This window comes from Calliphora vicina, chromosome 1 (assembly GCF_958450345.1).
Source record: "Calliphora vicina chromosome 1, idCalVici1.1, whole genome shotgun sequence".
NCBI lineage: Eukaryota > Metazoa > Arthropoda > Insecta > Diptera > Calliphoridae > Calliphora > Calliphora vicina.
Window position 1 is genome coordinate 36636233 of NC_088780.1, and position 16489 is coordinate 36652721.

Genomic DNA, 16489 nt, shown 5'->3' on the forward strand with positions numbered 1-16489 from the left:
TCCGTAGTTGTTTACAATTTTGAAATCTGTTTTAAAGTGTGTGAGTTAGAGGTACTAAAGTAGTACGACCTACCCTAAAATAGTTCTTTCAAAACAACTCAAAATTTTGAGGGTGTTTGAGGCCTACAACCTCCTCCATTAGGTCGCTTTTCAAGTTCTGAAAAAAGTGTTATGTTGTAGCAGAGAGTAATTGTCGAATAATCCAATAGCCGAATAAATCAATTTTAAATTAAATGTTTTACAAAATAGTTGATAATTAAAAGTTTATTCCAATGCGGTATTTTAAATTTTATTATTGGGTGTATGACCTAAAAGTTGAATTGTGTACCAACAAAGTGTCATATGAGGTAAGTTCTGCTTTACTTATTTAACTTGAAAAAAAGTCCCGCTGAAGCACAACGATTGCTCACCAAAGTTTATGGTGAATGTGTTCCATTAGTTTCAACGTGTGGGAGATGGTTTGTGCGGTTCAGAAGTGGGGATTTTGAGACGGAAAACAAAGATCGCCCAGGCCAGCCAAAAAAGATCAAGAATATGAGGCATTACTCCTTGATAATTGCAATTGCAAAACGTTTGCAAGCAGCAGGATTCATCCAAAAACAGCAAAATAGAGTACCATACGAATTGAAGCCGAGAAAGATGATTTTGCATGTCAAAATAATGTTTGAAAGCTACAAAAGAAATTCGTTTTTGAACTGTATCATTACTTGCGATGAAAAATGGATCCACTAAGTTAACCCGAAGCGAGAGATCGTACGTGAAGCCCGTTCAACCAGCCGACTCGTCACCAGAGCTAAATATCCATGGCGCTAAGGAAATTATATGTGTTTCGTAAGAGCACAAGGGTCCAATCTATTATGAGCTGTTGAAATCTGATTCATTCTTGGCTATAAAAGATGATCAGTACTTACGTTAACCTTTCTCATACACATGTGATCATTAAAAATTGAAACGACTGAGCCATGGAAGATGCATATGGCTTCCACAATCTCTCGTACTTTTAATCACCGATCGTGATTTTTTTTCAATTGTTTCCGGTGTAGACACCTCAATTGGGGTCCAAAATGTACGTCATCTTCCGTGCTTTTACTGTCACAACAAAATTTTACCATTGAATTTGATGCCCATAGTATTCATATAGCTTAACCTTGGTTTGATTGATGTTTTATTCTGCAAATAATAATGCTGAGTGACAACATAAAATAAATTTCTTCCATTCTCTTCTCCAGTTAGCGACGCAGCTTGTTCAGATTTTGACAAGAGTCAACTGACAGATGCTTGTTAGTAAAATTTTGGAAATTATCGTATTTTTCAATTCGTAATGTTTTGGTCTTGCTACTTAAGCCTGGGTAAAAATGTTCTGCTACTAAAACTTCACATAGCTTAAGGCGCAACTTAAAGTTTTTTAATTCACAACGTTTCAGAAATAAATTTTTATTTGTCACTCGGAAAAAAATTCATATATTCTTTTGCGAATATATTAACATATTTAAAAATTTTTACTTACACTTTTTTATTTGAAAGTGGAATATTTTGGTTTTCTATAGAAGTTAAAGACGTTTCAGTTTCCACTTATGTAAGAATCTGATATCAATGACACACCTGAATATTATGTACATTTAATTGTTTTTATATTTTAAAAAAGTATACAAATATTATTATTACATTATTTAAACAACTTTTTTCTCGGAATTCAAAATGTTTTCAAATTTAAAATCTATTGCTTTTGGAACCAAATAAAATGCAACCTAGAAACTATTTTAATACAACCGTTGGTATATTGTTTAAGATATTTAAAAAAAGTCGGACCAAAGAATGGTTGAATTTTCAAATACGTTTAACTCAATAACTAAAGGATATTTAGTTAAGAGCTTCTTATCTTTAAATTTAAATAAAACAAAGTATGTGTGAGATATTATCGAACTTTTTTATTAGTTAGAAAGGTAATCCATGCCAGTATGTACTGAATATAACATCGTGTTAATATCCGCCGTGGCTTTCTTAACTAATAGCTTGGGTTATGTTGGCTTTGGGCTTATTCGTGGCTTATTCGTATAGAAACCAAACAAGCTAAATTCTAACGGGGTCGCACGATCTCGGTGGCCAGTTCACATCACATCCACGTTAGATGACCATGCCCTCAAATCGCTCGTGCAGAATGTCTAATATGACATGTGATGTGTGACACGCATTTGCATCCTATTGAAACCACATGTCGTTGGTGCGCTTACCTTTCAATTCAGGCCAAAAGTTGTTGGTAATTATCGACCTATAGCACTCACCGTTGACGGTGATAAGCTGGCCAATCCTAGAGTAATAGACATAGAGCGCAAACTAGAAAAAGCTCAAACATAAAAAAATTCTCAAAAAAATCATACGAGTGTTATTTTCGCATAGTTTTTTTTTACTAATAATTTGCATCACTAAGGTTTATGACAACTGAGTTAGGTCTTTGACAGAAAAGTTTCCGCTCTATATATATTTCTATATGCTTCTTATTTAGATATTTGACAGCAGAATATTCTCTCTATGGCTATTCAACAGTTTATAAATAATAAAGTTTCCAACATTTGTTAATCTATCAAATTAGATTTTTCTCGAAATGTGACTATCTATCAATACGGTATCACACCAAAATCCAATTAGGTCAGGAATATGGTAACTTATATTTTTTTTATGTTAATGAAATTTTAAAAAAAAGCTTCATTTATTGTAACATTTGCTGCTGTACCTTAAGAAAACATTTTAATAATGTGCTGTATAGAAAAGTCGAAGTTATGGAATAGCTTTTCTTAATTTGTTTTCTATATACTATAGATTTTCTTTTTTTGTTGTAAATATAACATTGCAATACAGCTTAAGCTTGGTTTATTTTAATTTCTTAATCAATTTTTATTTTTCATTTTCATTTATTAATAATTTTAAAGGTTTTTAAACTTATTATATTTAATTAATAATATTTATTACAACTGCAAGTGTTTCTTGTTTTGTTTTTAATGTTTTTTTTTATAAATAAATTCGAACAAATTGTAAATGTTAAATAATTATTTTAAAGTTTATGTTTCAAATTTTTTGTTTATAAACAATTCATTTAATATTAAGTTTAATTTCAGTTTCTGTTTATTCATATATGTATGTATTAATAATAATATAATAATTAATTTAATATATTTACAAAAGAGGCAACAAAAGAAAAATTAATACAATAATTTTTCTTTGTTACATTAACAACATTTAAGTAAAAACATACAAATTACAAATAATTAATTACAATTTAAATTTAATTTCTTCTTTTATTTCACATTTTTTTAGCAATTTTAGTTTTAATATTTAATTATTTAATTCTCAGGTTTAAAACTTTAAAAATCTTTTTTCATGTTTCTGTTTTGTTTTGTTTAAATATAAATAATAAATGGTTTTTAGTTACAAATATTTGATTTTCTTAATGGAATTTAACTATAAAATATACAGTTTAATTGTATTTTAAAAAATTATTAACTTATTTAGTTATAAAAGAGAAACAATTAAAAAGAAAACAATTATTTTCTTTAGTTAAAATTTAAAAATAAATCTCTTTTTTTTAGTTGATATAAATTAATGATATATTTAATGTTTTGTATATTTATATAGAATTTTATTTTTAATATTAAATACATTCATTTATTTTTATAATAAACAAAATTTACAATGTTTTCTTTTTTTTATTTTTGCCATATTTATAAAATTATTTTTAAATTTTTATTTAGTTATTATTTATTACAATTAATTATTGTTCAGAGACAAATAAAAACGATAAAATTTATTTAAAAATAAAAATTTGTTCAAAAAATTCTGCTTAAAACCATTAATTTCTTCTATACAAAAAATATTTGAGGGATTTGTGGGCGGGGTTATGTTTATGTGAACTTATAGGGGAAGTATAGCTAGTTGTAAATCATTTTTTTTTTAAATATAATTTAGTTAAAATCTTGATTAGTTTAAAAGATCAGTTCCAAAGTTCCAAAGAGATTTTTAAGGGCCTAACATTATTTTCTATCAGATATGTGTTGGAATCAACTTTAAATGGCTCTTTAAATAATTACGGACTCATTTGTTATATCAATATTTCAAATATACTTTCGAGAATTTTGCTGTAGAAAATCTGCCAGATTGTTTCCTAAATTATTAAGCTATGAGCTAAAAACTACGTTGACCTTATTTTTATTTAAACTTTATTAACAATATATATTTTTGAAATCCTGCAGATGATTTTAAGATGTATTTGTTAAACAAATCTGTTAAATACAACTTCTGGATTATCACTCTTGAAGATCAGCCAGATCGTTACAAAAATTAAAGAAATTTTTTATTGATTTTAATTCAAAAGCAAATTTAAAATCTTCATTGGTTCAAATAGCAGTTGATATTAACGTTCCGCAGCTCTTTAAATAATTACGGACTCAGTTGTTATTAACAATATTTCAAATATACTTTCGAGAATTTTGCTGTTGAAAATCTGCCAGATCGTTTCCCAAATGGCTAAGATATGAGTCAAAAACTACTTTGATATTATTTTTATTTAAACTTTATTAACAAAATAAACTTTTGTAATCCTGCTGATGACTTTGGGATATATTTGTTAAACAAATCTATTAAATGCAACTACCTGATTATTACTCTTGAAGATCAGCCAGATCGTTATAAAAATTAAAGAAATTTTTTAATGATTTTGATTCAAATGCAAATTTAAAATCTTCAATGGTTTAAAATATCTGTTGAAATCGTCTTTCCGCAGCTTTTTAAATAATTACGGTTTATAGTTTCGAGAATTTTGGTGTTGAAAATCTGCAAGATCGTTTCACAAATGGCTAAGGTATGAGCTAAACATTACGTTACCATTATTTTTAATTAAACTTGATCAACAATGCAAATTTTTGTAATCCTGCAGATCACTTTTAGATGTATTTGTTAAAAAAATCTATCCAATACAACTTCTTGATTATTACTCTTGAAGATCAGCCAGATCGTTACAAAAATTAAAGAAATTTTTTTATTGATTGTGATTCAAAAGCAAATTTAAAATCTTCATTTGCGTAAATGGCAGTTGATATTAACGTTCCGCAGCTCTTTAAATAATTACGGACTCAGTTGTTATTAACAATATTTCAAATATATTTTCGGGAATTTTGCTGTTGAAAATCTGCAAGATCGTTTCCTAAATGGTTAAGATATGAGTCAAAAACTACGTTGACCTTATCTTTATTTATACTTTATCAACAAAATAAACTTTTGTAATCCTGCTGATGACTTTGAGATGTATTTGTTAAACAAATCTCTTAAATACAACTTCTTGATTATTACTCTTGAAGATCAGCCAGATCGTTACAAAACTTAAAGAAATTTTTTAATGATTTTGATTCAAAAGCAAATTTAAAATCTTCATTGGCTTAAAATATCGATAATTTTTCTGTTGAAAATCTGCCAGATCGTGTCCTAAATGGTTAAGATATGAGCCAAAAACTAAGTTGGCCTTATTTCTATTTAAACTTTATTTAAAAAATATATTTGTGTAATTCTGCACATGACTTTAAGATGTATTTGTTAATTAATCTGTTAAAAACAACTTCCTGATTATTACTCTTTTGAAGATTGGTACACAAATTTGAAAATCTGCAAGATCGATTTATAAGTGGTTGAAATATGAGACAAAAAATACTATGACCTTATCCTTATTTAAACTTGAACAACAATAAACACTTTTGTAATCCTGCAGACGACTTTAGGATGTATTTGTTAAACCGATCTCTTGAAGATCAGCCAGATCGGTACAAAAATTAATGAAATTTGTTAAAACACATTTAACTAAAATCGGTACAAATTGCTAACTTCCTATGACAATATTCATTAATAAAAACTTTAAAATGTTCAACTCTAAGTTATACTTCCCCTTAACAATTATCTATTTTATAAGTGTATGTAAATTTTTCAAAAATAAAATTCATGATTTGAAACCATGGTTTACTATTTACTTTTTTTCTCCTTTAGCTAGAAATAAAACCTTGTTTTAGTAAAACAAAAAAAAGAAAAACTTTCATAAATGATACACTTTAAAACAAAATCCTAGTTTGGCACATATTTGTTACATAAATATTTCTACAACTTTAAAAGAAATCATAAAAAGTTAATAAAATTATTGTTTTTTTGTTACTATTATGCTAAAAATTAATTGAATAAAAATCGATAACAAATGCATTACTCCTAAGTTGCATGACTTAAAACCACAAAATAAAAACATCCTCAACAACATCATCATCATCATGGATCAAAATAATTCTTAACAAACTTAATTGTTTAAATAATTGTTGTGCTATGCTGTGTGTGTGTGTTAATTATTGTTTTTCCAACGTTTGAGTAAAACCCGCCAACGATTTTTACGCTTTCGGCTTCAAATTTGCCATATCAGCAGATGATTCGTGCTGTCCTCACGGCCAGCAATTTCGCTCAATGAGTTGGCTCCCGAATTGCGGAAATCCTCGTAACCATCTCCACCCGAAATGATGAGTATATTTGCGGCACTAGCGGCCGCATTTGCCTGATTTGTTTGCGCATTATCCTTTTGGGGTTTGGGGGATTTCGAGCCAGCCGAAGACGATGAATCTGCCTCAGTTTTACAACTCGAAGAGCTTTCTGTGCTGGAGTTGGTGGTAGAGGTGCCCGAGGTTTCTACAAATGTTAGGAATCGTACATGACCGGTATGACCGTGAGGTATACCAGTGGGTACAACATTGGTGGCGCCCTTGTCGTAACCCTGAGCCGGTATGGTAAGCAAAACACCGGCACTGGTGCCTATCCATATGAGGTCACGGCAGGATAGTAACGAAGTGACTCTTAAGCATGCAGCCTTATGTTGGCGTATAATTTCATCACAATTTGAAAGCATTTTATTCACAGCCTGTGCCAAATTAACTTCAGTGATTAATTGATGGCTGAAAAGTGGGTAGAAGTGAAAAAAAAAATTAATAAAAATCTAGTAAAAATTATTTTTTTTTTTATATAAAAATAAAATATTTTTTTTTAATTCTAATTTATTAAGCCTGAATTAAAATTCAAATTAATAAAAAAAATATTTTGATGGATTTTTTAGTAAATAGAAATATTTGGTACTTTTTACCACCACTATAAAAAGTACTTTCTATTATTAAATATCGAGACAGTATAGTCTGGATATATCATTAAAATAAATAAACAGCACTTTAACTAGTACATAAAAGTACCTTTTGCTACCTTAATCGATTATCCTAATTTAATCCTCAAAGTACCAATTCTTCAATTAATTTCAAAACATTTGGTACTAATCTACTGTTTCTTTTCTACTAAAATGTTTTATCTATTTTCTTTCGTCCCATAAAAAGTTCCTAAAAGGTGGTACTTTTAATCCTTAAAGTAATTTGTTGAAAAAAGTAGTACGTAAAAATAAATTAGGTACTTTTAACTAAAATTTTAAATCTATTTTCCTTCATCAGCTAAAAAGTATAACAAATGTGATACCTTTTGAATTTAGAATAATGAAAAAACGGACAAGCTAAAATATTTTTACGATTTTTTAGTAAAAAATATCTGGTACTTTTTGAATGAATTAAAAGTACCTCTTCTACATTAAGTACCCTCTATTATTATATAATATTTTTATTTTATCAACATACAAAAAGTGCCTAACTAGTTTATGCAAAACGGATGAATTATTTAATTACGACATAAAAGTACAAATAGCCTAATTCCATAAATAAAGTACCACATTTTTAATTGCAGCATGGAATAACAAATTAAAAAACTTTGGAACTTTTTGTTCCATAAAAGTATCTAATCAACAATGGCTATTTTTTATGCAAATTTTTAATGCTTTTTCCTTCACCAAATAAAAAGTACCAAAAATATGGTACTTTTTGCCTTTAAGCTAAGATTAATACAAAAAAAATATTAAGTGCAAAAAATATGGTACTTTACTTTTTTAGTACCTTCAAAATATAAATGGTATTTTTTATTAAAATTTGAAATCTATTTTCCCTAATCAGATAAAAGTTTAATATACTATGCCATATAAAACGTAGTTAAAATATATTGTTGAAGAAAGCTTTATTAGAACACAAAAAATACCAAATACAAAAAAGTACTTTAAAAACAAAATGTACTTTTTACTAAAATTTAATGTTTAACATTTTGAAATTATTACTACGAACATTTTGATTTAACTTTCTTTGGTCAAATAGAAAGTAACAAAAATGTGGAACTTTCTGTTCTTAAAATTATCTTTGTAAGAAATTACTAAATCTTTAATAATAACATAAAAATTACCGAGTACAAAAATATATTATATTTTTTTTTTCAAAAAAGAACCATAATTCACCAACTACTTTTAATGTACCAAAAATTTGATACTTTTTGTCCTTAAACTTAATTAGTTTGTTGAAAACACTGCTGAATCTTTAATTAGTACTTAACTCGACGTAAATGAGATCGGGTACCACATATCCAAGAATCATTTATAAGCTGATTATTATAGATTAGATTTCAATTAATTGTGGTATTTTATTTGGTAATTTATAGCTGATAAAATATACTTATTACACAATTATAGTATCTGTAAATCTTTTTGGCCTCATTTACAATAGGTTAAAAGGTATTTAGTACAATATGCTACTTATTTATACCATAAAAGTACTTAAAATAGTAAAAGTACTTTTTGCCAAAATTTTTAATTATCTAAAAACACATAAATATTTGGTACTATTTATCTGTTGATTTTTTGACTTTATATATAAATCTATCTATCTATCTATATATATAAAAATGGATGTTTGAATGTGTGTATGTATGTATGTATGTTCCGAATGAACTCAAAAACGGCTGGACCGATTTTGATGAAATTTTCAGGGAATCTTCAGAATAGTCTAGCGGGTAACACTGTAAGGTCAGATTTTTGATTTTCGGTCTGTGGGCGGAGGGGCGTGGCATTATCAAATTTTTACATTATACCGCTAATGCCATCTATATATATAAAAAACGGCTCCACCGATTTTGATGAAATTTTCAGGGTATCTTCAGAATATCCCAGCGGGTAACACTGTATAGTCAGATTTTTGATATTCGGTCTGTGGGCGGAGGGGTGTGTAAAAATCTAATTTTTACATTATACCGCTAATGCCCTATATTTCATAAAAATGGATGTGTGTATATATGTTCCGTATGGACTCAAAAATGGCTGGACCTATTTTGATGATATTTTCACGGTGTCTTCAGAAAAGCCTATTAGGTAACAGTGTAAAGTCAGATTTTAATTTTCTGTCTGTAATAAACAATTTGGTTTGCTTATAGGGTCATGAATAAGATATTTCCATACTGAATTTTTGAATTCATTAGAACCAGCCGAAATGCGACTACATGTATTAACATTGAAGGTTGATTCACCGACACTGTATATTAAAATCGAGATCGATATGCAATATAAAACAGATGTTTTCTAAAGGCCAGCAACGCGGACCGGGTTCAGCTAGTTATATATAAAATTACCGAGTACCGAAAATTAGAAAACGGAAAGAATCCTTATTGCAATTCTAAGCACCAAATGTTTAAAATTATACGAAGCTACCAATTACAACAAATTAGGTACTTTTTGTTTCAAAACAGTATCTTATCTACAATTGGTACTAAAATTTAGAATATGTAGATAAAAAGTACAAAAGCATGTGGTACTTTTAAAACAATTGTTTTACAAGTACCAAGTATGGAAATAATACCGTTCATTTTCCCTTATCCTAATTAATTAAACAAGTATTAAATGTTTAAAAAGAACATAAAAGTACTAATTGCAATAAATTTTATATCTACTATTTTTTTCTACAATATGAACTAACATTTAGAATATGTATTGCATCTATAGATTGGTCAAAAAAGGATCAGATACGAAATTAGTACATAAAAGTACTACAAGTACTACTACAAATATGGTTCCTCTTTCCTTATTACAATTCCAAAAAGTACCAAAAGTTTAATGAAAATACGAGTGTATAAATTACAACATTTTTAGATCATAAAATTGTGAATCTATATTGTATTTTTACATAAAAAGTACAAAATATTTGGGGTAGTTACACGATCTACTATTTGGTCATGTTGTCATAATGTCCTAATATATTATGATAGTTTAATCAAATTTTTGTTGTGTTTCAAACAGAAAGGTTCTAAACTTATACGTCTATTTGAGCTATGTTTATTGTTTTGTCATAAAATAATATTTTTTTTTTTGTTTAAACACAACAACAACTATAATAATATATTAGGACATTATGACAATATGACTAATAGCAGACCATGGGATGAAATTGTTCAAAAATGAACGTCCACTTAAATAAGTTCATAAAAGTACAAAGTATAGGAACATTATGTATGATTCGCCTTCCCTTGTCGTAAAAAGTATTAAATGTTCAACAAGAACATGAAAGTTATTATTGTTTCAAAACAGTACTTTCTTCTAATATTTAAAGAACCTTCAAATAAAAAGGAAAAAGTTCTGTTTTATCTTAAACTAATTTCAAAAAAGGGCCAGCTCTTGAATTAGTATAAAAAGTACCAAGTAATACAAATGTTTTGGATTTCCCTTAATCTAATTCGTTAAAAAATGTACTAAGTTTTAAATTACGTCATAGAAGTAACAATTTAAAAATTGTAACTTTTTTTTGCAAAAATGGTACCTTATATGAAATAATTACACTATGCACGAAATTTACCCTTTTTTTCTGTCAAGAGGGGCACCCAGCGACTTAAACTAATTCGGGTACGCTGAATTCAGTGGTGCTAACCATTTTTTTAGGTTAGCTCGTATTTTGTAGATGTACCGTTATTTCAAAAATGGAGGAGGTTGTACAACATATATTCGCGTAACTCAAAAACAGTTTAGTTTATTGAATAAGCTGAAAAAAACGAAATTCCGCAACGAAATTACCTTCAAGTAAAGCTGAATACGTTTAATCTTCGCAGTCGTTTTTGGCAAAAAAAAATAATTTTTTAGAAAAATTTTGAAATTTTTAACTTTTAAAACGGCATTAAAAATTTTGCCGTTGCATATACGCTCTTAATTTTTTTTACACATGTAGAAAACGAAGTTCCAAATAAAACAAGCTCTAAATAATTAAAATCTGTCCACAACTTTTCATTCTATTCACAAAAAATAATACAAATATCCCCTATTATTTACACCCGATACATAACTCGTAGTAATTAAGTACATCGTGCAGTGCACAGAGGTATAGACTTCTTTGACACATGCAAAGAAGAAGTGTTGACGAGTTTAAGGTTTGAATTTTGATCGCATGAGTCTACCAGAGGTGCAGTCAGGTGCAGTTGCCCAAAGTAGGACTCGGGTATGATAAATTTTTAAAACGGTCCTCTTTCTTCGTTTGTGTTCCGATTTTAAAAAACTTACACACATAGAATCTCCTCATCGAGCACTACAAAAAACCTCAGCATGGCTATCAACTATCTCTTATAGCTTAGGAGATATTCGCATTTTAAAATTAAATTATCAACATTTTTACCCACCATACTCCAGTTTTTTGATAACAGCGGGTCCAAATATATTCCGATTTGCTCATTTTTTCTTTTATTGGACTAACTACAAATGTATATGTCAAACAAAAAAAGAATTGTTTACAAATCGTGACTGACTCCAAAGTTATATGCATTTGAATTTAAAAATCAAGAGCGTACATGCATTTTCCAATTTTTAATGCCGTTTTAAAAACCAAAAATTTCGAATTTTTCTAAAAAAATGTATATTTCTAAAATGATTGCGAAGACTAAAAACATGCCTTTCTTAAAGGTAATTTTGTTGCGGAATTTCGGTTTTTTTGAGTTTGTTCAATAAAATAAACCGTTTTTGAGTTACGCGAATATATTTTATGCAACCTCCTCCATTTTCGAAATAACGGTATATTTCGAAAATACGAGCTAACCTATAAAAACGGTTAGCACCACTGAATTCAGCGTACCTGAATTAGTTTAACCCACCGGGTGCCCCGCTTGACAGTTTTTTCAACTAGCACAGTGTTATTTACTGTCCCTTCATATAAAAAAATAAGTGGCTATTTTTCTTAAACTGTTATTAGCAAGACTAGCTAAATTATTAATTAGTACATACAAATACCAAGTACTAAAAATACGGTACTTTTTTCCATTAGTCTAATTCGTTCTAAAAAGTGCTAAGTACTTAATATTCAATATCTACAAATAATAAGAATATATTTTCTTCATGGGATGAAATTTATCAAAATAATGGTCTACATTTTTTTCCATACACTAATTGGTTTAACAAAGGACACAATTTTGAATAATTGCAATCTCTTCACTTTTTATATCGAAAACATAGAACTAAAATTCAATTAAAAATATAATTTTATCAATAAATAGCTTAAAATTTAGGGTGTATAAAAAAATTTACAATAAAAAAATTGTTGCCTGTATCAACCAGATCAGTTTTGACTAACGGAGGGTTACGGTAATTTAAGCTAAAAAGTACCAAATTTACAATTAGTACATACTTATAATATGTATTTTAGGCATCAACTTAATTCGCTCAAAAAAGTACTAAGTCATTAATTGGTAGCTAAAAGTACCAAGTCTAAAGAATATGGTAGCACTTTATAATTAGCGTTCAAAGATCTACGCAACTCTTAATTACTTTATATAAGTATCAATGGCAAAAATATGGTACTTTGTCTCACCTTAAGGCACAAACAATATATTTTCTTATATTTCTACACCGTTTCTTTTAACAAAAAGTATCCTAAATACCCAAACTTTTGTTTCGTTATAAGTTCACAGAGGTAGATATCATATTTTGTAACATAATAATATACTCACGTATTGGAATGAAAACATTTAATATGAGCCGAATTTTGTATGGATATCCATACATAATTATTGGAAACACACATATTTGTTATGGGCTTGGAATCCGACGATATTTGTATTTGATTAACCACCTAAAAGTAAATTTTAAAAATCATATAAGAAATAAACTAAAACTTTACTAAACTTTCTAACAACTTACCGCCAATTTCTCAATATCCAATACTTTGATAATACCCTGTATCGAACACCACAACTTGCCATGTACATTGAGCAATTTTGTTACGGGACTTGTGACGGTACCAATCGATATACAATGCGAAGAGGTGGTATTCCAGGCGATGCCATCGCGTAAATACACACAAATATCACCATTGGCTAAAGCCACAAAAACACGATTGTCCAGGTACCTTTTAAAATAAATAAAGTGTTTAAATTTAAAAATGTACTTTACAGATATTCAGAAATTTTATTTGGATACTTACAGTATGGAATAGACTGCCGAGTGGTGTTCAATTTTGATACGATTCTTTTTGATGCGTATATTATCGGTACTATTATAGACATGTATACAACCGTCTTCAGTACCAATCCACATGGTTGATTGATTGCCATCACTTTCTTCGGGATTTGAGTCCTTAAAATATAAGAAAATGAAAATATAAGTATAAGTATATGGAATGGAAATTTTATAATTAAAAGAAAGAGAAATTTAGGAACAAATTAAGATAAATTCCATCCGACAAATAATAGATTTTCACGATAACAATACTAGCAGAGTCCGCGATCATTGCAAATATTGGAATTAGTTTGGTTAATCCCGGTAAACGGTGGTGCTAAAGCATGTTGTAGAGAAAACTTAAGTGCAGATCCTATTAATACCCAAAGCCACATGGACTGAGTGATCAAGTTATTCAAACATCATAAAACTAAAACAGAGGACAATTATACAAATCGATTTTACTTGTCCAGAAGACATTCAAGGAGTTTCTCTCTCCCGCTGCATAGTGGTTTAGAAACATTTTTTTTGGAAATAATTCGGTATCTTGGCAACTATTAGAGATATTGTTACGAAATTTCACATGGTTTGAGCTGAGTTGGCTTTTGAGTTGATTTACGTTTGTTCAGCTTCCTAGCGCTAATGGGGCCAGTGCGTAGCACCACAAAGTTGGTCACCTCGGGTCCATTTATGATCCGAATAAGCTGAATTGCACGCTTTATATGAAAAAACGTACAAATTTGTCAAAAGGGGCAAGGTTTGTGGAACTTCTGAGGAGTAAATAAAAGCCTTTTATATAAGTATTTAATATTGTTGAAAACACTATGACTTAAAGATTGATAATTTAGTAAAACTAAATAATTTTATAAAATTTGGGAACGTTATTTACCTTAAAAATTAAAAAAAAAAATAATATGATTTTTCCACGAATAAAAATATAAAATTTGAATTAATGTAAAATTTTAACAATTAAAGATATCATAAAAAAATTCGGAACCAATATAGACCTAAATGTCCTTAAATCAATGGCATTAGAATTTTTGACATTCTTTATTTTTAAATACCAAAATTCCTAAAACGGGGAAAATGTGTTCCAAAAACCGAGTTTTTTTTAGAAAGGTACCCACTGTGACGTTATTTACCGTGTGATAGTAAAAACACTTAGTATGTATTTAAGCAACATATGGGGTTATACAAATATAGAGCTTTTTTGTGGATCGGTGCTTTTCCTTTTTAGAATTTTTTAATCAAACCGAAATTTTTTTTTTTTAAATTGGCCAAGTTTGGATAGGTCTGGGGGGCGATATGTCTACTAAAGAGAGCCAATTTTTTCTTTACATGCTTTTTCATTAAGTTAACTTTCCGGATTATATACAAATTTTATATAGTCTCGAAGAAAATTTTTTTCTACAAAAGAAAAAATATATGGGCTTTTTTGGAAAAAAACGTAAAAAATACGGAACTTTCTACAAGTTCCAAATTTGGATGCGTATAACTTTTTATAGGGAGGAGATAACTATTTAGAATTTTATCGCGAATATAGCTGATATTTTGAAAATAAATTTCGACCCTACATAGGTCCGCCTTATCTAAAAAACCATAAAAAGATCGACCAAAATTAAAAAAAATAAATCAATAAAGCTGAATATCTCTTCAACTAATAGAGATAACCTACTCTATATTCATGGATTTTTGGAGATTTTTTTTTAAAATTTGAGACCCGATGTGACCAACTTTGAGAGGATACGCACTGGTCCCCATTAGCGCTAGGTAGCTGAACAAATGCAAATCAACTCGAAAGCACCTCAGCTCAAACATTATAAAATTTCGTAACAATATCTCCAATAGTTCCCAAGACACCGAATTATTTCCAAAAAAAAGTTTCTAAACCACTGTGCAGCATTCGAAAATAAAAATTAATTTCGAACTGCCCATCAAATAGTAGATTTTCACGAAAACAATACTAGAAGAGTTCGCGATCAATGCAAATATTGGAATTAGTTTGGTTAATCCTGGTGAACGGTAAATCCAAGCTGATGCTAAAGCATGTTGGAGAGACAACTTTAACGGATTTAAAATTGGAAGTGTAGAGCCTATTTATATCCAAAGCTCAAGTTATTCAAACATCAACATTATTCATCATCTTACTTCTCCAGAAGACAAGACATTCGACGAGTTTCTCTTTCACGCTGATCCATCACATGTTAGCAGATCGTTAAGAGAATAAATTTCTTAAATTCACACCATTGCGTTAGCTACTATAGCCACTTGGATTAACATCCATGTGAATTAAACCAGTACAACACAATTATTTAACTAAAATTTTTTTAAAACTCACCTGATGACCATGATATAGAGTTCCACTACTGCCAACAATCGCCGTCGAGGCTGTAGACGTTGAGCCAGTAGTGTGTGTTGAAGGCGCAGGACTTGGAACACGTTCACATGGCGCCCCAATAGAACCGGCCGACATAGACGCGCCACTACCCAAACCAGCAGCCACAGCATTGGGATCAGCCTCTTCGTCGCTCGAACTTAAATTTAAATCTAATTGAATATCACTACTATTGCCAGACACTGCTGTAGCCGTTGATGCTGTTTCTGCAGCCGCAGCTAAAGCCGTAGCTTTGGCTAGCGTCTTATCACTTCGTTTCTTTTCGGGCGTACCAATGGCCGAATTGGGTGTGGAATAGTTGGGTGAAATGCTCTTACGATAATCTAACAACTGTTGAGTATAACTATTGGGGGGTAATGAGGAACGCTGCTGTTGCAATGACGACAACGACGAGGAGTGTTCTTCGTTGGAGGAGTTGGATTTGATGGAAGCTTTATGAGCATTATAAGCAGGTACAGAAGCAACGCAGAGAATACGAGCATTACAGACACCATTACAACTGGTCACATTCGGTTCGGGATGTAAAGACATAATGCACACTTGACCCACATAGCCGTCACTGTTGCAAACCCAGACATCACGTTTTTCACTTAAAGTGGCGGCGGCACAGGTGAATTGGAGACCAGCTCTAGTTTTACGTATGGGTATGGAGGTTAAAAATTCAGGTATAGGATGTTTTTCTAAGGTGGCGGCTGGAAAGAAAATACAATAAT

General features: G+C 29.6%; 1 protein-coding gene across 2 annotated transcripts in view; it reads right to left on the reverse strand.

The window, feature by feature from the left end:
* Nucleotides 1-3702: 3702 nt before the first annotated feature.
* Nucleotides 3703-16489, reverse strand: part of LOC135957872 (uncharacterized) — a 301876-nt gene continuing 289089 nt past the window's right edge. For both annotated transcript variants that reach the window (XM_065508702.1, XM_065508691.1), the window contains exons 14-18: nt 15720-16468; nt 13368-13519; nt 13085-13292; nt 12895-13016; nt 3703-6965 (exon numbers count right to left, since the gene is read on the reverse strand). In XM_065508702.1, coding sequence (XP_065364774.1) covers nt 6425-6965; nt 12895-13016; nt 13085-13292; nt 13368-13519; nt 15720-16468 — 1772 coding nt within the window. In that variant the 3' untranslated portion in view covers nt 3703-6424. The remainder of the gene's footprint in view (nt 6966-12894; nt 13017-13084; nt 13293-13367; nt 13520-15719; nt 16469-16489) is intronic.